The sequence below is a fragment of the Theobroma cacao genome, chromosome 9 (genome assembly GCF_053813885.1).
Source record: "Theobroma cacao isolate CCN51 chromosome 9, ASM5381388v1, whole genome shotgun sequence".
Taxonomy (NCBI): domain Eukaryota; kingdom Viridiplantae; phylum Streptophyta; class Magnoliopsida; order Malvales; family Malvaceae; genus Theobroma; species Theobroma cacao.
In genome coordinates, this window is record NC_142647.1 from 47,120,582 (window position 1) to 47,143,158 (window position 22,577).

The 22,577-nt window shown below is 35.7% G+C and overlaps 4 protein-coding genes across 6 annotated transcripts; 3 read left to right on the plus strand and 1 right to left on the minus strand.

Moving 5' to 3' along the window:
• Nucleotides 1-97: 97 nt before the first annotated feature.
• Nucleotides 98-4,134, plus strand: LOC18590476 (internal alternative NAD(P)H-ubiquinone oxidoreductase A2, mitochondrial). 2 transcript variants are annotated; one of them, XM_018127706.2, is made up of 9 exons: nucleotides 98-628; nucleotides 1,229-1,442; nucleotides 1,583-1,743; nucleotides 1,968-2,033; nucleotides 2,186-2,349; nucleotides 2,704-2,818; nucleotides 3,242-3,421; nucleotides 3,505-3,680; nucleotides 3,846-3,988. In XM_018127706.2, the coding sequence occupies exons 1-8, from the start codon at nucleotides 203-205 to the stop codon at nucleotides 3,655-3,657; spliced, it is 1,479 nt and encodes a 492-aa protein (XP_017983195.1). In that variant the 5' UTR covers nucleotides 98-202; the 3' UTR covers nucleotides 3,658-3,680; nucleotides 3,846-3,988. The 2 variants fall into 2 exon arrangements, with proteins under 2 accessions (XP_017983195.1, XP_017983194.1); XM_018127705.2 differs by having other exon boundaries at nucleotides 99-628; nucleotides 3,841-4,134.
• Nucleotides 4,135-4,494: 360 nt separating this feature from the next.
• On the minus strand, nucleotides 4,495-6,249 carry LOC18590477 (Selenoprotein, Rdx type). Its single transcript, XM_018127707.2, has 4 exons — nucleotides 5,998-6,249; nucleotides 5,838-5,911; nucleotides 5,422-5,740; nucleotides 4,495-4,863 (listed from the first exon to the last, which is right to left on the minus strand). Exons 1-4 carry the CDS (start codon nucleotides 6,169-6,171, stop codon nucleotides 4,747-4,749), a joined length of 684 nt encoding a protein of 227 aa, XP_017983196.2. The 5' UTR covers nucleotides 6,172-6,249; the 3' UTR covers nucleotides 4,495-4,746.
• Nucleotides 6,250-7,307: 1,058 nt separating this feature from the next.
• On the plus strand, nucleotides 7,308-12,919 carry LOC18590478 (U-box domain-containing protein 44-like). 2 transcript variants are annotated; one of them, XM_088809889.1, is made up of 6 exons: nucleotides 7,308-7,920; nucleotides 8,007-8,792; nucleotides 9,299-9,605; nucleotides 9,785-10,249; nucleotides 10,440-11,550; nucleotides 12,780-12,919. In XM_088809889.1, the coding sequence occupies exons 1-6, from the start codon at nucleotides 7,483-7,485 to the stop codon at nucleotides 12,793-12,795; spliced, it is 3,123 nt and encodes a 1,040-aa protein (XP_088666015.1). In that variant the 5' UTR covers nucleotides 7,308-7,482; the 3' UTR covers nucleotides 12,796-12,919. The 2 variants fall into 2 exon arrangements, with proteins under 2 accessions (XP_088666015.1, XP_017983383.2); XM_018127894.2 differs by lacking the exon at nucleotides 12,780-12,919 and having other exon boundaries at nucleotides 7,310-7,920; nucleotides 10,440-11,732.
• On the plus strand, nucleotides 12,801-20,605 carry LOC18590479 (acyl-lipid omega-3 desaturase (cytochrome b5), endoplasmic reticulum-like). The gene is made up of 9 exons (XM_018127895.2): nucleotides 12,801-12,942; nucleotides 18,485-18,830; nucleotides 18,917-19,006; nucleotides 19,097-19,163; nucleotides 19,284-19,376; nucleotides 19,470-19,655; nucleotides 19,752-19,832; nucleotides 19,975-20,112; nucleotides 20,213-20,605. The coding sequence occupies exons 2-9, from the start codon at nucleotides 18,505-18,507 to the stop codon at nucleotides 20,405-20,407; spliced, it is 1,176 nt and encodes a 391-aa protein (XP_017983384.2). The 5' UTR covers nucleotides 12,801-12,942; nucleotides 18,485-18,504; the 3' UTR covers nucleotides 20,408-20,605.
• The last annotated feature ends 1,972 nt before the right edge of the window (nucleotides 20,606-22,577 follow it).

Consider the following 22,577-nt stretch of genomic DNA (forward strand, 5'->3'; position numbering starts at 1 on the left):
TGAACAATACACGTGGCACGAGCCCATCAACTCTGGGGCCAATGCAGCCTACCACGTAAACTGAAATCTTTGCACGAATCAAAAAGATCTAGAATATCCACAATCCTGGGACCTAGAAAAGGCATCTTTGTTTTCCCAAACAAATCTGCAACAGTTTCTTCCTTATGAATGGTAAATAGTAATCAGAAAGAGAAGAGCAGCCATGTTTTGGTATAGAAACTTAATCAAAATCTCAACAGCAACCAGACCGAAAAGCCCCATCACCACAAATCTCCTACTGACTTCCTTATCCCACTTCAGCACCGCCAACCAATCCCCTGCGGTGGCTCAGCCTTCAGGGCTGGGACCCACCAAGCCAAATGAGAAGCCAAGGGTGGTGGTGTTAGGGTCAGGGTGGGCTGGTTGCAGGCTAATGAAAGGCTTGGACCCCAACCTGTACGACATCGTTTGCGTGTCACCTAGGAATCATATGGTGTTTACGCCGCTCTTGGCTTCAACTTGTGTTGGGACTCTCGAGTTCAGGTCCGTGGCTGAACCCATTGCCAGGATTCAGCCCTCGATTTCTTCCGCACCCGGGTCGTATTTTTTTCTTGCTAATTGTACTGGTGTGGATACTGAGACCAATGAGGTAAGTGAAAAAAATGTTTCCTTTTTTGGGGTTAAAATAGTTATTTCCTTTTAGTGGGACTTTTGGACATGGGGGCTCTTTGAGAGAATGAAACGGTGTTGGCTCTAGGCAGAATTGGAAGTTAATTCAAAGCGGGGAGTCTGTTGATGATCCTAATTGCTAGTGCTAAATTTATGATGTTTATTGGATTTTTTCTTAAAACACGGCTTGATTGTTTGAATATTCTGGTTTTCTTCCCTCTTATTAGCATTGTTTTTTGGAACAATGAACTGGAGAAAAAAAAGTTGTGAAGTGGCTTAACAGTTAAAGTTTTGGCTTTGGGCTTTTGGCTATTGAGTTTAGTAAACTTTTAACAAAAATTTAGTTTTTAGAGAACAGTGTCGTTACAACAATCATAATAAATTGATGGATCTTATTTTTATATTGCTTGGTAGAATGAAATTGGTTGAATTAAGCTATAGCTGGTAGCATTCCTATACCAAGTGAATAATATGATATAATCTTCTTTTCTTGGTTGGAAACGAAAATGCTGTATGAAGTTTTTGAAGTTTGGGCTTTAGCAGTGGCTTAATCATGGAATATTTGGTTTGAGCATTGAAGGTGCAATGTGAGACTATTACTGCGGGAACTGACGCCTTGGATCCATGGAAGTTTAGGATTTCTTATGATAAGTTGGTAATTGCATCAGGAGCAGAGGCATCAACTTTTGGAATCCATGGTGTGAAAGAACATGCAACCTTTTTGCGTGAGGTTCACCATGCTCAGGAAATTCGCAGGAAGCTACTTCTGAACTTGATGCTATCTGATGTGCCAGGTAAAATACCACTTGATTGTTTTACCTTTTTTTTTTTGTTTCAAAAAATTACTGTAAATGCTGACTTTTACCATTTATGGTGGAGACAAATAACTCAAGTGTGATTAGATATTTTGCTTGCTGGTTTTGTGTTGAAGCAGGGGTTTCTGAAGAAGAGAAACGTAGATTGCTGCATTGTGTTGTTGTAGGAGGTGGTCCTACAGGAGTTGAGTTTAGTGGTGAACTTAGTGATTTTATTAGGAGGGATGTTCACCAAAGATACACACATGTAAAAGATTTTATCCATGTTACACTGATTGAGGTTGGTTTTACTTTAATCTAAGTTATGCAATACAAACCATTGATACTTCTTGATGTATTCCTCTAGTTTTGTCTTCCAACATATTTGTTTACACATTGCTGTTTGTCCCAAACTTTGCCTGGAAACATGGACGCCTACTCAAGATTCTTGCTGTTCTCCTGTATCATGTGAATTCCAGCATTAGGAGGTTCTCAATTGTAATAAAATTATTCTTTTCTTACTAGGCAAGTGAGATACTGTCTTCGTTTGATGATCGCCTCCGACGATATGCAATTAAGCAGTTAACAAAGGTGAGAGATAGTTGATTGATGCAAACATGAGTTTGTCTTTCCTATTTCTATTAAAGGAATTTCAATATCTCTTCATGTGTAGAACAGAGGATTTTCTTATTTTATTTTGCGCTCTGGATTTTTTTCATATTTAATTAAGTAGTTTTTCTCAGTCAGGGGTTCGTCTAGTTCGTGGGATTGTCAAGGATGTTAAACCTCAAAATCTAATTCTTAGTGATGGTTCAGAGGTTCCTTATGGATTGCTAGTGTGGTCAACAGGTGTTGGTCCTTCTCCTTTTGTAAACTCTCTGGGACTTCCAAAATCTCCAGGTGGAAGGTAAGATAGATTTGCAGAGCGACTTCTTTGTTCTAAAATTTTTCATGAAGATTCTCTTGATGTCATGGTAGTATGCACCTTATAAAAGCTTCTAACTGACATAAAAATTTAAAGCACGGTACTGGAAAATTTTCTTAAAATGGATGAATATAAATTTTGGACTTCAGCTGGTTCCCCCCTGATATTGAGGAAGGAATGTAAATTGATTCGATTTCATGCCAGTTGATTAGATGCCCTGCCCTGTGTCATAAGTGCATTATCTTTGAATTTACCTGCACTAATATCCTGCTTTGTGAAGCTTACTTTATTATGGGGTTGATTTTAATTTTATGACTTATTCCTTGTTGCTAACAGGATTGGTATTGATGAGTGGCTTCGAGTTCCTTCTGTGCAAGATGTGTTTTCAATTGGTGACTGCAGTGGGTTTCTGGAGAGTACTGGTAAACCTGTGCTTCCAGCTTTAGCTCAGGTAAGCTAGGAAGAGGTCTGACCTTTTTAGAGCTCTCCTTCAATTCTTTTTGTGCTTGTAAAGCTCTCTGGTGGAAATTGGACTTATTTGTCCAATAAGAGTTACCTGCCTGTGTTACTTCATGAACTCATTGCACTGACTAAGTAAATCAAAGTCTACCTACGTTTAAGTTTTTGTATCTTTGAAAGGGGTCATATCTTGAAGGGGACAGAATTGAGTCTTCTTAATGATGTTTTATTTAAGCTGCTCTTTCCATCCAAAATAGGGGTACAATACAAAGCTGTGTAGCCTATTGGATGTCAAGGACTATGGTGGACTTCCTATACTATCTTTTTAGAACATCTGTACTCTTTATTCCTTCAAGGTTGTGGGTATCTTTTGTTGCTTCAAAAACTGTGGTGGAAATGTTTCTCTCTTGGACAGGTTGCTGAGAGACAAGGAAAGTATCTGGCGAACCTATTGAATAATATCAGTAAAGCTGGTGGAGGACATGCTAATAGTGCCAAGAACATAGACTTTGGAGATCCATTTGAGTACAAGCATCTGGGAAGCATGGCGACTGTTGGCAGATTCAAGGCTCTTGTTGATCTGAGACAGAGCAAGGTGAACGCTCATTCATTTTTAACCTATCACTTTTGAGCTAGTAATATTGATGACTTATGAGCCGTCTTTGATATTTCCTGTAGGAGGCAAAAGGGATATCTCTAGCAGGATTCGTCAGCTGGTTTATATGGCGTTCAGCATATCTAACGCGTGTTGTTAGCTGGAGGAACAGATTCTATGTTGCTATTAACTGGCTGACAACTTTTGTGTTTGGTCGTGACATAAGCAGAATATAGATTTGAAGAGAGGTCAATGCCAGGTTTAAGATCTGAATCCCCTATTTCTCTCAATTCTTTTTGTTTCTTCATATGCTTTTCTGTACCTTTTGATTGCATGGATGATCGGATTACAGGGCATATTATGAATTTATAGTAGTACCAAGTTTTAATTGGGTGTCTAATTTGTAATTTTTACTAAAGGTTAGCGGCTTGGAAAGTTCCTCTGGTGTTCATCGGAGAATGGGATTATCAATGTTGCAAGATCTCTAGTTGTTGCTCTGCCGTGTGAGCCTCCACTCCAAAAAAGGAATCCAATTCAATAATAACACTATTGATGCTATTGACTAAAGCATATCATCCCAAAAGTACCTAAATTTCCCTTTGGCTAGTTTTTTGCTGTTCTTTATGCATTTTGTGTACACAGAATTAAGTGATATATTAAATCCACGGCAGTGTAGACTGAACTATATAAATAAAGATCATTGAGTTACAATAGATGCTCTATCTCATGCTTACATGTAGGCATCTCCACCATATGTTGAAGGTGGTTGCTAATACCTTCTCATATCATCAATCTTTAGGACAGCTTCGTTGCTGAAAATTTAACATTTGATATGCCAATTTACGCGGACAAAGTAGCAAAAGATTGGAATACCAGTAAAATGAAACCGAAACATGCTTGCGGATTTTGTACTCTCACAGAGCCTTGGCACGACAGTAAGGTGTTCATATATAAATCACCAAGTAAACAGCCGACCCATGCATACCTAGAAACAAGTCATTAGACACACTGCAATGCAGGAAAAAAGAAGCACCACGAGAGTGGCACAAAGCTAGGTGCCAATGACTAAATGATTATAGAGGATCGTACGTAGAAAATTTTCATTGGGTACTGGAAAATTATAAGTATTGACGTTTGCAACTGACATCGTTTCTAAAGTGGCGAGATAAGTGAAAATGGAAGCTCCATACAGAGTATATAAACCCTGCTCCCATTTCTTTTAGATATTTTCGCTACAGCAATCTAAGAACTAATCGTAGACAACCTCGAGCCTGGGACAATTCTGCTTACTTTCAAACTAAAAGCTCATATGTCCAGCCTATGAGCTAAGGCCACACTACTCCAACGTTGTCAGTTACTGTTGATTTCGCCAACGTTTTGCTGACAAGATCTTTTAGCTCGATCTCACCTGGAAACCTTCCCTCCTCCAGTTTAGAGAAAACCTATAATTTGCAGAAGTGAAAAGGTAAGTAAGCGAATGGAAACATGAATTCCTGAATTAAGAGTTAATGAAAAGAAAAGAAAAAGCTTTCAACACTCCTCACGTACTTATGTCAGGGACAAATAAAAAACAGATGAGAAATGAACGTAACTTTATTATAATACCAAAACTCAATCTAAGGTTTTCCAAGCAGCTAAATGAAACTCCATGAATCAATAAGCAATAACAATCTGTAAGTACGCATTCTCCAATGCTTGCAAGTATTAATTAAGTTTGGGTTCTCAAATGCCGGGAAATAAACAAGGAAGAGACTAAGATGGAAGCAAAATCATGGACTGTTTCATAAATCTTGGAAGCTCCTAACATTGGTTCGTGATCTTGTTCAAGGTTGAAAACATCTAGTTACGTATCATGACAGTGGAAACCTTTATATGTATCATCAATCAAGAATCTGTCAAGGATTTTCACTAATCCCACCATATTAAATTCCTGACAAGCAGAAGAAATTCAAGCCAAATCATCTAAAACCAGACATAAGATAGTAGAAAGGTCACTTTACCAGTTCATCATTGCAGTAAACCTCGAAAGCCCCTGAGCTTTGCAGAAAAGACTGCAATACATTCCCAAGAAGCCAAGCACTTGCAATGGACCCAAATCTATTTGCACGCAAAGAATAATACCATGGCGGTGGTGTCATAATCCCAATCATAGGAAAAATATGTTCACCTGCCATTATAATCCCTATAACTCCAAACTGAAAAACTGGAACCACTTTCGAAAGCAAACGTTTTGGCAATGGTGGTGGATAGTTAGCGAGGATTACATCAATTCCAGGAAACTGGGTTTCTAACATTTTCTTCATTGTCACCGCGGTTCCCCTGCAAAATTTCGTCGTTTACTTTTTAATTCTTCAAATACAGTATCTACGTTGTACCAAGGAAAAGGCAAGTATGAAAAATAAATATGAAATGGAACCTGTAAGAGCAAGAAGCGCAAAAGTTGATATTCACGGTGCTGCCATAACCGATTCCTCCAAGAGCGCTGGGTTTCTATAAAGGTAATAAAACGAGAGAAAAAAAATTAGATAAATTAAAGAAGAAGTTTACTAAAACAATTGATCAATGGCTAAAATTACCCGTAAAGGAATATCTAGGGTTTCATCGATGAGTGGAGGTTTGGGTTGACTGTGGTGGTGGTGGTGGTGGTGGTGGGACGGCGGTTTGGGCGGCGGAGGAGTGAAGAGGCTGAAGAGATCGGAGACGAAGAGGACGAGAGGCAATCCTAGGAGAAGGAGCTGGGCTCGATCCATGGCGGAGATGCGAAAGCCAACGAAAGATTGGGAACTTGGGGAAGTTCGAGAGTGGAGGAACGATTAAAAAATGTTTTTGGGCAAGTCAAATTAACTAACAACCTGTTTGGGTGATTGGATAACTCTACGCGGATCAAAGATGGAGCAAACCCGAAAAAATCTGAAACGGGTGGGATCGGAGTACGTTGCGTTGTTTCTGGAAAGTTGACTTAAACGTTCGTAGAGTTCGGTACAGAGCTTTCTTTAATTTTTTAACTTTCTTTCTTTGATCTTTTAGTCACGACTCAGAGTCAAGCTTCCTTGCGTTTGCCTAAAATGTACTTATTAAAACAACTTGGTATTTGAGAAACGAGTCAAACCAATTGTTCAAGGGGTTTGCATAACGATAGCAGTGGGAATGGTAAGTATAATATTAGATTTTTTTTTATTCTGTTTTTTTTAAGCTAAATAAGTTGAAGTTACCAAGCTATCCCTCCTACTTCTAGATTTACTTTGTCATGAAGCAATAGCATTGAATTATGTTATTAATCTTCAATCTAAATTCATAAAACACAATAATTAGATAAATTTATAAAATCCCCCACCCGCACCCAATATTTAACTCTAATATAAAAAAAATTACAGACTTAAATAAATTTTTAAATTATTTAAAAATTTCAAGAATATTTTTATTTTTCGATATGATTAATAATTTTTTTTAAATTAAATAATTTTTTATAATTTAAAAAATTTAATCATCATTAATTAAAATAATATTGATCATTTTATATTAACATTATATTAATGTGAAAAAATAAAAAAATCACATAATTGTACCTATCATGTTATATTAACATCATATAATATAAAATAATAAATAAATAATTATCATTAATTAACTGTTAATTATATAAAAATTTATTTAAATATAATAAAAACTTTTAGATATTATGCAGTCTTTACTTTTACCTGACTCAGTCAATCTTCACCTTGATTTACCGAGTTATGAGACAACGTCAAGCCCTTTGGATCGGGTCAAACCCGAGTACGAACTCATAATTTACAAGGTACAACCAATATAACATACAGGACTTTACCAGAATTTAACCGCGGGAAGGAAAGTCCGCGCCCGCCAAGTTACACCTTGACTTATCTCCTTCAACTAAAACTCCTTTGTATAAAAGCTTAACTCCAAGAAAAATTCAAACAAACAAACAGCTTCAGTCTTCAGCTAAGCAAACCAAACAATTGTTTAACCTTAGTATTTCCGATTTTTGCAAATGCAAACCTTCCAACCAACCGCAATTTCTTTTACGTTCAGGTCGCCGTGAAATGACTTCACCAGCACCACCTTCCACAGCGGCCGCAGCGGCGGAGTCCATCCACCGTTCACTCGCAGAGCTCACTTCTTCCTCGTCCGATTCCTTCGACAACCCCCGCCGGTTCACCGCCTTTGTTTCTCGACTGCGGCTCCTCCTCAACCACAACCACTTCCTCAACCCCGACTCTCTCCCTCCGGCTCTCCAAACAGCTCTCAAAGGAATCGCCTCGGATCTTTCCAAAGCCACCGAAACGGTGTCGGTTTACCGTAATAGAAGCAAGATCTTCGTCCTCATCAACTGCAAATCTCTCTCTTCTTCTCTGCAACAGCACTCCTCCGCCATAGCTTCCTGGCTCGCCTTGATCGAATCTTCCCTCTCCGACAACCTCCCTGAACTCCGCAAAAAAACCTCCGATCTGTCGCGTGACATGAAACAATCTCATTTCACCGTACAAAATCTCACCCCAAAAAAATAAACTTTTCTTTTTTTCTCAAAATATAAATATTAACAAATTCGTTTCTTTTTCCATTTTAGGTTACTGAAAATGAAGAGAGAGTGCATCGTACGCTACAAAAAGAAGGAGAAGGAAGGCAAACAAGTAAAGCAGTACAAAGCGCGATAATAATGGATTTAGCGAGATGCTTAGGAATTGATTCCGATAACCACGGGGAGTTAAATAATCAAGTTAAGTTGTTAAAAACGGATTTATCAAACGCAAATTCAGTTCCCGCAAGGCGGATTTTAGTGTCCTTGGAGAAGATTTTGGATAACTGGTCAATAGTTCCGGGAATGTCAACCTCAAACGTTGACCGTGATTTTGAAGAAGAAGCTCACATTTTACCTTTTAAGAATTTTTTGTGTCCGTTAACAAAGGAAGTCATGAAGGAACCCGTTGTGTTAGAGTCATCACAGACTTATGAACGAACGGCAATCAAGTATTGGTTCGAGAGGTGTTTGGAGGATGGAAGGGAGCCGACGTGTCCGGTAACGGGTCAGGTTTTGAAGTCGTTGGAGATGAAACCGAATATTGGATTGGCGGGTGCTATTGAGGAATGGGTTAATAGGAATGTTGAGATTCAGGTGAAGGGCGCGGTGGAGCAGCTAAGTAAGGAGGTGGAGGTGGAAGGTGTGGAGAGGGTGTTGGATGTGGTTTATAAGATATCAGAGGAGCATCCTTCTAATAGGTTTCGAGTTCGAAATGCTGGGGTTGTGGTGATGATTGTTACGTTGCTTAGGAATTGTTCAAAGAGTATTGGAACTGTTTTGAGAGGTAAAGCTCTCGCAGCTTTGCTTAGCATGGCAAAGGATGAAGAAAGCAAGGTTAGGACTTCCATTACATGCTCTTACATGTTTTATTTTATCAATGTGGAGAGTAAAAACTAGAATGTGATGGAAAAAATTTGGCTGGATTTTTCTGCTCCTTATTTACATTTAAGATTGGTTGCCGAATTTACTTGTATGCTTGGTTGAGTTATGTCTTCTGGAAAAGATATGAATTTGTTTCTCATATGAAGAAAGGATGATACATGTAAGTAATTAGGAATATTAAGTGCTTGAGGAAGTATTGAACTAGACAACGTCTTGTAATTTTGAGTCTTCAAATGTTTGCCTGTATTTCAATTTGGCAATTATTATACTTGCATATTTCTAGCTAAATTGTTTGTTTTCAATTCTCTCACACAAAAAAAGGAAGTAGAAATATTGCTTGCACTTTTGTTATACATATTTTATGCTTGTTGTTTGACAATGGAAGGTCTGTTCTGGAAAAAGGGTTCTGTGATGCTTATCATGTCTAGTTTCTGATATTGTTTCAAAATGTTTATTAGAAAATAATGCTTGAAGAGGGCATCACTAGATTGGCCATACATAGTCTTATTGGAAGCTCAGAGAAAGAGAGGGAGTATGCTGTGAAGTTATTACTGGAGTTCTCTAGTGATGAAGCTTGTTGTACGAGAATTGCTTCGGAGAAAGGAGCATTAGTTCTTCTCTCAAGCATGGCAGGAAATCTGGAGCACCCTGCTTTAGCCAATTTGGCCGAGGGGGTATTGACACAAATGGAGAAAGTTGAGGGTAGTGTTCAGCATTTAGCAGCTGCAGGAAGATTTGAACCCTTGCTCAGTCGATTGCATGAAGGTATGTCTAATGCTAACGCATTTCATGTTTGTTATTCAATTGATATAGAAAATGGGGATATGAAATATGTAAAGTATCAGCAGTTCTGGAGAAAGCAGAGAAGCTTTCTTTTTATCATTTGCTCAAAGTAGAATTTATGATATTACATAAAAGTGAAGGTGCTCTTTTACTTTGAGCAGGACCTGATGATGTCAAAATAGAGATGGCATCCATTATTGGGAGAATGACCTTGACAAATAATAGTAAAGAACGAATTGCCAGGCAATGTGCTCAAGCGCTAGTTGAGTTGTTATCTAAGACAGAGGGAAGAACACCAAGCTTGCAAGCATTAAATAACCTGTCAGGGTTGGATGACAATGCAACCATTCTTGTCGATTCTGCTGTACTTCCAGCACTGATAGCTATTCTTTTACAAGACCAAGGTGCTTCAACAGAATGGAAAGAATTAGCAGCATCAACAATTGCAAACATAGTATCAAATCCTGGGCACTGGGAATTAGCTGCAATCGACAAGAAAGGAAATTCAATGCAGTCAGAATCAGTAGTCTTTAGTCTTCTTGGACTTCTTTTTGTTGCATCCCCACAATGTCAAGCGTCTATTCTCCGCATCCTATATGGAATGGCTTCCTCACCACAGGCTGCAGGTAAATATTTTTTTTGAATTACCTCTGTGAAAACAATCATCTTCTTGACAATATGAGACCATTATGTCTTTGCTTATAAAGAAATTTGTGAAGGAATTTGGACTTCATGTACATATATTTGCATTAACAAATATGCTATTTGTTTGCCTTTTTTGTTTGTTTATTTATTCAAATATGTTGGATCTTTCAGAGTCAGTAGCCACACATATAAAAAATTCTGCGGATGGCATCAAAACGATTATACCATTTCTTGAATACCCAGAGGATGAACACAGAATTTATGCTTTTAAGCTTATAAGAGTACTCACAGAAAGGTTTGGTCATGATTTAGCTCTTGAGCTTAAACCTTCTGACAAGCTTTCCCTATTAAAAGAGAAATTACTAGACGACCAGTCAACAGACAGTGAGAAATCTGATGCTGCATGCATACTTGCTAATCTTCCACTCTCAGAAGATGAGGTAAAAACAATCCTGGGGGCAAGCTTTTTTCAATGGACAGTAATGACTCTTAAAAAGCAACAGCGTATCTCTAGTGGAAGAACATCCCGACGTACATCAAGCATGGCAGAAGGACTTCTAGGCCTATTACTCCACTTTACAATGAGCCTTGATCAAGAGACTATTGATGTGGTCATGGAGTATCAACTCATGACCATTTTCTGTGAGCAGCTCAGTTTTGCTGCAAAACCTAAAGTGAAAGAGCTGGCTGCTGTTGGATTGAAGAACTTGTCTGAAGCTGGAAGGTTACTTGCACCTGCAGACTCAGAACCATTACCTCCCCAAGGCTGCTGTGCTTCCTTGATGTTCTTGTTTCGGAGGGCTTCTCCAGAACCTTCCACTTGTCCCATACACAATGCTCCATGTGAAAACAATAGTCAGCTGTGCTTACTAAATTCCAATTGCATCAGACCCTTGGTTGACATTCTCCATGATGAGGATATGAATGTTCAAATTGCTGCAATTGAGGCTCTTTCAACTCTTGTGTTAGATACTTCCAATGGTTACAAAAGAGCTGTCGATGAGCTCGAAAAGCATGATGTTATTGCATCTGTCATTGAACTTTTTACAGAACTTCGTCCTGGGTTGCTTCAAGAGAGGGCACTTTGGATCATAGAGAGGGCATTGAGAGTGGATGGCCCTGCCCATAAGTACTCACTCAATCAATCACTGGTTAGGGCTTTGGTAGAAGCCTTTAAGCATGGGAATGCTAACGCAAAGAGGCATGCTCAGGATGCTCTTACCAACCTAAAGCAGCTATCAGGAGTAAGCGGAAAAGCCTCTAGTCAATCTCGACCAAGGAGGTAGGTAGCAATGGCAAATACCAATTGTTTTTACTTCTTCTGTGTCAATATTGTTTAACGCTATGATGCTTCTATTTTGTACAGCATTCACAGATACCAAATTTTGTATTCATTACTGTATGAATTCATCATAGATGTTGTGTATTCATCAGGCAAGAAAATTGATTCATAAATTCCTTTAATCTTTTCCCTGCTCAGCAGCATGATTACATACAGTTTACTCCTGCTTTAGAATTTAGAAATTCTGAAAAAAAAAAAAGAAGAAGAAAGGTTCTCTAAGCTGATAAGCATTCTTTTGAGCACTTGTTGCAATGTCTTTTACCGACAACATGCCCCTCAATTGTAGAAAAACAAGTGACATGCCGAAAAAAGAGGAAAACAACTTTGCCCCCAGACAATTCAGCAGGACTTGGTGTTGATGGACAGGAAAAAAAAATTATATGTTATTTCTTTATTTTCACTGATCTCAAAACATTTATCCGACATAATTGAGCATGTGAGTTAGCTTAATCTGACTTATAGGGACATACAACAGCGGCTTTAAAATCATTAAAGCCGAGTGACTTTCCTAAGTTTTCTACAGTCTGCTTCCTTCACATGCCTGATTTAGTAAATGTCTTGGACACTGAAACCCCATATTCACCGCTACGTTTAATTAATTAGAGCAAAATCGATGCAGCAGATTGAAAAAACAAATATATATATATATATATATATATATATATATATATATATTCTTTCAGTAGGAAGAGCAGAGTATCCCATTGAGAAAACAAATAGAAAGGAACAGAAACTGTTGTAGCTGGCGACTGACAGCAAACGACTTTATTATATTTTGATCCATATAATTAATTTTTCTGAAATTTTTTGTCAAGTTTGGGTGGAGGATTTAAACTTCGAATCTATAAAGCATTACATGTTTTTATCAATAAAGATTTGTTGAATGTGTTGATAGTTTTAAACAGTTGTTATATATTGATCCAATTGAAAACCTTTTTCTGTAAGCATTAAATCAAATTCACAGATCATTAGCCCTCTAGGTTAAGTTACATACTTGGCATGCAATCCATATGCTGTTTTTCTCCTCAAATATGATTATATTTATATACACTGTCATCCATTATTTTTATTTTCACCCAAAAAACGTGTGCTCGAAATTAAATCTTTTTAAACAATCTAAAATTCTGGGAATTGGATTCTGAGAATGCTGTATATCAATGGATCCACAGTTGCAGGAGAAGATGACTTGCAACATAAACTGTCTAAACTGCCCAAAAAGGACCAGTTAACTGCCAGCGCCATTGCAGCAAGCACCACCCGGTGACAGACTAACATTGGGCTGCCATAGTATATATCCGGCCTCAAAGCAATCTATATTTATTTTCATCAAAGGTACGTTGTCCCTGCTTTCTACTATTTTAATTTCATAATTTATAAGTTTAATTAGATAATAAATCTATGTCTAAAAAAAAAAAATGATGATATTAAATTATGTTATTCACGTAACTAACTTTTTTCATCATCTATTGTCATTTAATTTTAATTTAACATATTCAACAAGTAACCCACTGTTTACCATATAAAAAAAAAAGGTTTTTCCATTTGAGCAGTCAAAGTTCTTTGTCCTAAACCTGACAATTCTATTCAAGTAGCCCCATTTTATGATCAAAAAACGTATTTCCATTGAGCAATCGAAGCTTTTTGTCCTCCACGTACCGACAATCCCATGCAGCCAGCCAAAAAGGGTTTTTGTTATAATCAAACTCTGTGATTATTAAGCATAGTAGGGGGCAAAAAATTTAGGTTTGCACGTTTTCTGGCATTATAATCATAGTGTTTTACGATGGATGATTGTTATAATCAGACTCTTTTGAGTGTTAAGCATAGTGGGGATGATATTTATGTTTGCAACTTTTCTTTTTTTGCTTGCATTATTGATGTTTTATGATGTTGCATTGTGACCACCCCAGATCTTGATGTTCATACATTTGATTTCAGGATGTCAATAGGCAGCACTTTCGTTACTTTGTTTGAATATTGAGCCCACTACGGTTTTGACATTATGCAAGCCGAGTGCAACATCACCATGATTTTGTACCCATTCAAACAAAAGAAAATTTATATCATGGGGCTATATAAATTGTAGATTAATTAGCATTAAAGCTAACCATTTAAGAAAGAGGATAATGGTTCAGTAATAAAGTTGTGTTAGAATGGATTTAACTTAAATTTAATTCATACTAAGTATTTAAAAAAAAATAGACAAAATGTCAACGGCGACAAAAGCGTGATTGGATTAGATAAGAGAAAATATCATGTAACATATTTCAAAAAATAAAATAAATAGTATGTTTCAATCTCAAATCAAGCAGATAGAAAGATTTTAAAAAATTTATAAACATAAACATTATAAATCCTATTAACTTAATTCTTTCGAAAATATATAAAAAAGATAAAATTAATTCATTCGGACAAAATTAGTTTTTTTTTTCAGATATAGACGATTAAATATAACCACAGACCAAAACAAAAATGTTTACAATTTGTTTCTCCTCGAAAATGCAATTCACAAATAGTCGACAAATTGGTCCAGAAAACAAGTGTTTCTACCCCCCACGCCTTTTGCATTCTCAACCGTCAAACTATGAATATTAATAAGCATATTTACGTAACTTATCATGCAGTTTGTACCTCATAATATTTTCCAAATTAATTAGCTGATTAATTAAGAAATTAAACTACTGATGAAGTAGTATAGAAAATTATGAAGAACTCTAAATAATTAAAGACAAGAAAGATGTAGAGATGCCCTTTATTAGCTTTTATAGCAATGAATCAAAAATTTCAAATTACCTTTGCTTTCTTTCCCATGTGTTAATTGTAGTCTGACATTTTACATGTGCAAAAGGGTTTGCATGAAGGGCAAGTTCAATGGGGATCTCCCCAATTGCGTAGCTTTTTTTAACAAGTAAACTTAGTTTAGGTCTAGACTTAGAGCCTGTTTGGCTTAGCTTTTTTCTAATTTAAAAATTATTATAAAGTTCTTATGAAAAATAATAGTTTTTTAAATTAAGTTAAAGTTGTTGGTTAATTTTTTTTTTATAAGTTCTTTTTTATAAGTTATATTTTTTGTTAAAATTATCATAAAAAGTATTTTTTTAGAGAGTAATATTGTAATTATTTTTAACAAATGAGGATTTTTTTGAACAAAAATAAAAATGTTCTTGTATTTTTAAAAGAAGAGAAGAAAAAGTTCTTCATTGGAGCTTTTTTTTTAACTCTTTTTTAAAAATTTTGTTTTTTTAAAAAAAGTTATTTTTTTTTAAAAGCTTCTCAAAAGATCGTGTTTGTCTTGACTTTTGCTTTTAAAAAATAAATAAGTTAAAAAAAAGTTGGGCCAAACATGCACTTAGTCCTTCCATATTATATATTTTCCTATGTAGATTTAAGTTGTTAATTTGCTAAAGCATTTACATCTTCCTTGACAATATGCTCCCCTTGATCGTCCCCATTGCCTAGTTTTACATAAAAGAAGAAGAATTGTCCAAGTTTAGTTTGTAGCATTGAATCAGACTTAAACTTCATATACAGCTTCTTCAGGTACGCTGCCATTGCATTGCTTTATTCTCCTCTTTCCCATGTGCATGTTGTTTATTAAAGCATTTAACCCATGCTTTTACAATTTAAAAAAGGGGTTTTCTTTAAGAGCAAGGTCGAAAAACCTCCTGCGTAATTGCCCAAGGGACCCTATTTGTTTCCAGACCTTGTGAAGTGGATTCTATTTCTTTTCATCATCTTTTGGCCTCAGTAAGAAACCTCTAAACTATTTTAAAATGTATAACATGCAACACCTTCTACGATCTAACCTTGCCTCTTCTTCTTCTTTTCCCACCCCTTTTTCACCGTGCTAAAGTTGGATTGTGGTCTATAGAATTTGTTCCCTCATTTCCGATAAATTAGAATCCTGACTTTGAAGAATAAGTCTACTTTGTTCAGAAGTTATTCTTTCTTTTATTCCTTCATGATGATCATTCGTTTCAAACAATAACTTCCATTGCTTTAATTAACCTTCCGCCTCTCCAATCTCATCGATGGGCATTTTAATGGACTGTTGACTTATTAATTTGCATGATAAGTTATGCTTGCGAGATCATTCTTTTCAAAACTGCCGACTTCTTAAATTGAACAGCATTTCCAATCCCCCATTGGTTGATAGTTTTCATGTACTTTTGCAGCACCAAAAAGTTTGATATATCATTATTCTGAAAGGAATTAATTATCTTTGAAAAGATTCAAAAGTCCTACTGCTTCAAAGAAATTCCCCAAAAATCTTCCTCACTTTTATTTCACCCGATCACAACTGCAATGTGAACGTGCAGAGACTTATGAGTGACTTGTGGCTCAATTCCAACTTATTTATTTAGTTTAGCTAAGTGAACAAGTTGGGAACTAAAATTGTAATCTGGTATAATGAAGGAATCAAGATTGGACACGGTAAGTTAATGACCCACCCTTCATTTATACTCATCAAATTCATTAAGCATGAACTTGTTTACTATTAAGCACATTGCTTTTTCAAGGGGAAAGTGGTTGACACTTGACAATGTGTCAAGAAGTATAGCCTACCATAGGAGTATTTGGTCTTTAAGAGAAAATTATGAAAAATAAGCTTTCTTATAAGCTCAATTTAAAAATATTTTTTATTATAATTTTAATTATTTTTAGTCAATTTTTGACATCACTTGACAATAATGCCTTTTAAATAATTTCTAACAAATTAAAATTTTTTCAATTTTCTCTATCCTACTATCTAGATAAAAATTTCAAAATTAAATATCGATTTCTCTCTCTTGCCAAATACTGTCTATCTCATCATCCAGCTCTTTTTCGCCATCTCAAAGAGCAAAAATGAGATCGAGGTATATATTTTACGTTTTTGAGTTTATTGGTTTATTCATAAAATCTCAAAATTGAGAAATTGAAATTGGTAAAATATATCTGTAAATTAAAACACTATATGACTTTGATAATTTACATTTAATTACGAGTAGGCAAATCAATTAGTTATTAGGTATTGCATTACTGGTTTTTAAGTATTACGAGATTGATTTTTAGGTATTACGTGACGTAATCATTGTATTTCTAGTTTTTAGATATTACGTGACTAATTTTAAGTATTGTGTGATTAGTTTTTAAGCATTGTGCTCAATGCCTAAGTCACACAATGCTTTAAACTTAGTTACGTAATGTCTTACTAATCAATCACATAATACCTATAAACTAGTCACGCAATACCATATCAACTAGTCACGTAATACTATATCAATCAGTTACGGAATACTAAAAAATCAATAATATAATGTCTAAAAATTAGTTACGCAATGCTCAAAAATTGATTACACAATGCTTAAAAACCATCAAAATTACTGAATTTCATTTAACAAATTCAATAACTTCAAGTAATACATCATATTCCATTTAACAATATAATCAACAAATATGCCTATTTGACGAAAAATACTCAAAATGCTAAAAAAAATTTCTTCATATATCAAAAATCATTTTAAAATATTTTAAAATACTCAAAACGCTCAAAGTTTTTTTTCGTGTATCTAAAACTACTCCAAAATGCTCAAAATACTTAATAGTTTTTCTTTCTGGTAAGAAATACTCTAAAAATGGATAATTTGACGAAATAAACTTAAGAACCTAAAACACATACTTTGATGTCTTCGCTTAAAAGATATGAATCAGATTAAGACGTAAACTTAAACATATAGATTGATTTCATTAAGATAATTTTGTTTAAAATTATTTTTTAAAATTTAAAATAGTTAAAATTATAAATAAGATTATTTTAAAAAACACAGGAGTATTTTTAAAAAGAATCCTTGCTTTGTCGTATAGCCCAAATGCAGACCCCGTAAACCCCAATTTGACATGACATCCATCTACTTCAGTATCCCTGTTTGCTCTGTTGTTTTGCCTCTGTTTCTTTGGTCCCTGTTGTTGTTTCCTTTGGTCCCTGTTGTTGTTTCCTTTGGTTCTTGCTGTCTCGAGTTCACCACAAGATAATGAAATAGAGTGAATTGAAAACCACAGTTCCATGCAGGCAGGGAGAGGGACATTGATTGCTTGCTTTCTCCGAAAGAGGGTTCATTATGTAACCCTTTTCTCAGCTTTTAAAATACGGCTAAAAGTAAGAAAGAACGTTAAATTGATGCTGTTGGATATCTGATATCTTTAAAAAGGGAAACTTTTTTTTCCCTACCAGGTGCAACAATTTGAACAATGTAAAACTTTTTTCAAACGCACGTTGTGTACAGCTTTTAATGAGATTTATGAGGGAAGAGATTGGTCCGTACACAAATATTTATGAGATATGGTAACTCGTTCGAAATGACAACCATCATAAAAGAAATGCAGTTTCTCGATTACCTTTCCTTTCCCTGGAACGCCAAAGCTCTAAGCTTGCGTATGGCCATCATCCACCGTCACGGGTAACCCTAGTTTTATATGGGTACTACTATATGATTTCGAGACGTGAAGATATAGATTAGTGCTAATTATGATACAGGAAACAACCTAGAAAAGGAATGGTGCGTGTGATTGGAATATAGTTTTCTTTCTTTTAACTACAGAATGATTAACTCCGTGCTTTCAAAAGGTTTAGCTTTTTGTTTAGAGAAAACACTCTTTTACTTTTTCCAACTTTTTGTCTTGCACTTTTTGGCGTTTTACACTACAAGGAAACATTAAAATCTTGGGGCTATTTCATTTTCGGTGGTTCAAATGGTAAATTTAGAGTTCGACAGCTATATTAAGGCTTCAAAGATCAAGTCAAGATAACTTGGGATATCGTTGGCTACTGGTCACCTGTTGGCTTAGTAGTTCCAGTCTTTTGATTTTCTATAAACTCGACTTGGTTTTGCAGACAAGGGTGTGGAACTCAGAATGAGCCCTTCAATGCAGGATGCATCATTCGGAACAATGGAGAGGAAAGGAGAGTACGTTAATGGGGTTAGTGGAATCAATGACCACAGTGATTTTGATCCGAGTGCTCCTCCTCCATTCAGGATTGCTGATATCCGAGCCGCCATCCCGAAGCACTGTTGGGTCAAAAATCCTTGGAGGTCGATGAGTTATGTTTTCAGGGATGTCAGTGTGGTTTTTGCTTTAGGAGCAGCAGCAGTCTACCTGAATAGTTGGTTCTTTTGGCCACTCTACTGGCTTGCACAGGGAACAATGTTTTGGGCTATATTTGTCCTTGGACATGACTGGTAATCTTTTCTATACTTTATCGTCGTATGTTTTCAGCTTTGGTTTATATTTCAGAGTTAAATCCATTTGGGTTTGGATTGTGCAGTGGCCACGGAAGCTTTTCGGACGATCCCATTCTTAACAATGTAGTGGGACATATCTTACATTCTTCAATACTTGTTCCCTACCATGGATGGTAAGTTAGGCAACATTTACTCAGTACATTGTATACTTGGAATCTTTCTAGGGGCATGCAATTCCATAACTTCATTTGAAAATCTTGCAGGAGAATAAGCCATAGAACTCATCATCAGAACCAGGGAAATGTGGAGAAGGATGAGTCATGGGTTCCGGTCAAACATTCTCTACTTTTTTGCTTCTGCTCCGTGCAAAAGTTTGAGTGTTTGTTTCAAGGTCTCTTTACAAGGATAACATTGGAAACTGACCCTTCACGCTCTCTTTTTTAATCTCAGCTCCCTGAGAATATTTACAAGAATTTAGACATCAGTACGCGATTTCTGAGATTCACTCTCCCCTTCCCCCTTTTTGCGTTCCCTCTATATTTGGTGAGAAAGCTTGTTTTGATTGAATTTACATGAAAAAATTAACATTGTGCCATAAGGAGTTAAATTCCCTATCTTTGCCTTGTTTCATTACAGTGGTATAGAAGTCCAGGCAAGGAAGGATCTCACTTCAACCCTTACAGCAACTTGTTCACCCCCCAAGAGAGGAAGCTTGCAATGACTTCAACCGCTTGTTGGACTGTGATGGTTATTTTGCTTGCCTATTTATCCTTTGCAATAGGTCCAGCCCAAATGTTTATGCTCTACGGTGTTCCCTACTCGGTAGGTCTACCTTACTCCTCATGTTTCTAGATTTTTTAGTACGGAATTTCTCTGATAGTAATTTACTATATTTGGGAATGGTCTACCATTTCGTAGATTTTCGTGGTATGGCTGGATTTAGTGACCTACCTAAATCACCATGGCCATGAGCAGAAACTTCCTTGGTACCGTGGTAAGGTAAGGGCATAGCCTACCTAAATACACTTCAATTCACTTTGAATGCTGCACTGGGCAGTAAAATTTTCTTCAACTTGACAGGGGATTTTACCACCCAATGCAAAAGCATTCATTACTGAGGGTTCTGTTCTGTATTTGACAGGAATGGAGTCACCTCAGAGGAGGGCTTACAACAGTTGACAGGGATTATGGTTTATTCAACAATATCCACCATGACATTGGCACCCATGTCATCCATCATCTCTTCCCTCAAATCCCTCATTACCACTTGGTAGAAGCGGTATGTTCTTTATTAATTTCATCAGACAGAATGATCAAACAAGACAAAGTCTTTCATCTGTTTGAGTTTATCCTAATGGTTTGATGCTTTTGGCTTGCAGACCAAAACAGCTAAAGCAGTGATCGGAAAATACTATCGGGAACCAAAGAAATCTGGGCCTATTCCATTTCACTTAATAAAGACTCTAGTCACAAGCCTTAGACAAGACCATTATGTTAGCAACACTGGGGATATAGTATTCTATCAGACTGATCCACAGCTGTTTCAGTTACTTTCCCCTGGCAAATCTGGATGATGCTTCTAGGATATAGCTGAAGAAGGATTATTATAGTTCTTTCAGTTGTTTCAAAATCAAAACATGTGGCACACTTAAGACTTTGAGCTTTGTTCTTATCATTTCCAATAAATTTAACATTGTTAGCTTGCAACACAATCAAATATGCTTGTGGCTGTTCTCCAAACATGGAGTCAGGAAAGTTTCAGCAATCTCATCACGGTGAAGATGTTGGTCTTTTTCTAAGTGAAGGATATTTCCTTGTTGAATATATATCCTTAATATGCATAAAGATACGGACACTAGAAAATTTTTAAATTATCATTTTAAATATTTTTATCATAAATATTAAAAATATTCATCTAATTTATAAATAATAATTATAATTACTTCCAATGATTTTTATTGAAAATATTATTATAAATATTAATAAGATTTATCCAATTTGAAAATAACTATTTTAATTGCATTGGATACCTTTTATTAAAAAAAATTTTCATAATTGTAATAATATTGAATAATTTATAGATTAATATTACAAAATTTCATATATTCATTACATTAATAAGATTTATTCAAGATGAAAATAAAAAATTCTAATTACATCAAATGACTTTTATTAAAATATTAATAATTTTATTAATTGTAAATAAGAATTTTAATTGCACTGAATGACTTTTGTTAAAATTATTTTTTTATTATAAATGTTAATAAGGTTTATCCAATTTGATAAGAATTTTAATTGAGTTGAAAGACTTTTATTAAAAAGTAATTTTCTAATCTTAAATAATATTGAATAATTTATAAATTAATATTATAAAATTTCAGTTCTTTAGGCATCATTATATTAAAATTAAAAACACTCTTTTTCTTTTATTACATTCAATCAAGATTTTATATTTTTATTTTGAATTAAATAAGTTTTTATAGTAAATTATTAACTTAATCAAAATATCACTTATCTATATCATTTGACGCTGACATAACATGCAGACATATCATAATAAACGATAACCAAATACCACCAAAGTAAATGCTTCCTTTCTTTTCTTCTTAAATCTCCCTCTACCCAGGCTCTAGCATAAAGAACCTTGAGAATAATCTAAAACTTCATGTGATGTGTCAATTGCCAAATTATTAAATGCAATGTTCCTATAACCGAATTAGTTATCTACATATCAATTAGCCTACTGTGCACTTCTAACTATAGAATTGCTCTTATAGTAATTTAGTATATATTTGGAAATGACGTACCATTTTCGCAGATTTGCGTGGTATGGCTGGATTTAGTGACCTACCTACATCACCATGGCCATGACCAGAAACTTCGCAGGTAACATACACTTCAATTCACGTTGAATGCTGCATTGGGCAGTAAAATTTTATTCAACTTGACTGGGGATTTTGCCATCCAACGCAAATGAATTCATCACTCAGGGTTTTGTTCTGTATTTGACAGGAATGGAGGAGGGCTTACAACAGTTGACAGGGATTATGGTTTATTCAACAATATCCACCATGACATTGGCACCCATGTAATCCCCCAAATCCCTCATTTGTTTCAGTTGCTTTCCTCATTGAATACAAATCTATAATATTAACAAGTTTTTCTTTTCTTTTTTCGGTTTGCCTTATTCCAATGATGGGCTGGTCCCAGTACCCTAAAGAAGAACGGCCCAATAATAGACTAGGTCAATGCAGCCCGACCCAAAACAAACAAAAACTTTAGCCCGTGGCTTTGGCTTGTATGGCTCACATCGAACTGGCAGCAGCTAGTGAGAGAGTTTAAGTTACAGTAATTAACCGCATCTAAATTAATTAAAAAAAAAAACAAATCGTAGACTCACACAAGGAAGGTGTACGGTCGACGCCAATGTGCCCCATCTAGTACCAGGCTTGAGTCCCATTCCTGAAAATTTGAAATTCCAAAGAGAGAAAAAGCAACAGATTTGGGTCGGAAGTAGTGGCCAAGTTCAAAAGGCCGACATTGTAGTGGGGAAAGTCAGCATCTTCGGCTCCAAACCCCAAAGAATTTCCACAGCCCCACACCTCCTGACTCACTGTCTCACTTTCCCATTTGTCTCCCACCCCCCACCTTCACGGCTCAATCCTTTCCATTTAAAAAAATTCATATTTTCTTTAAGTTTTCTCTGATTAATTATTCATAACTTTATTACTTTTTATAATTAAT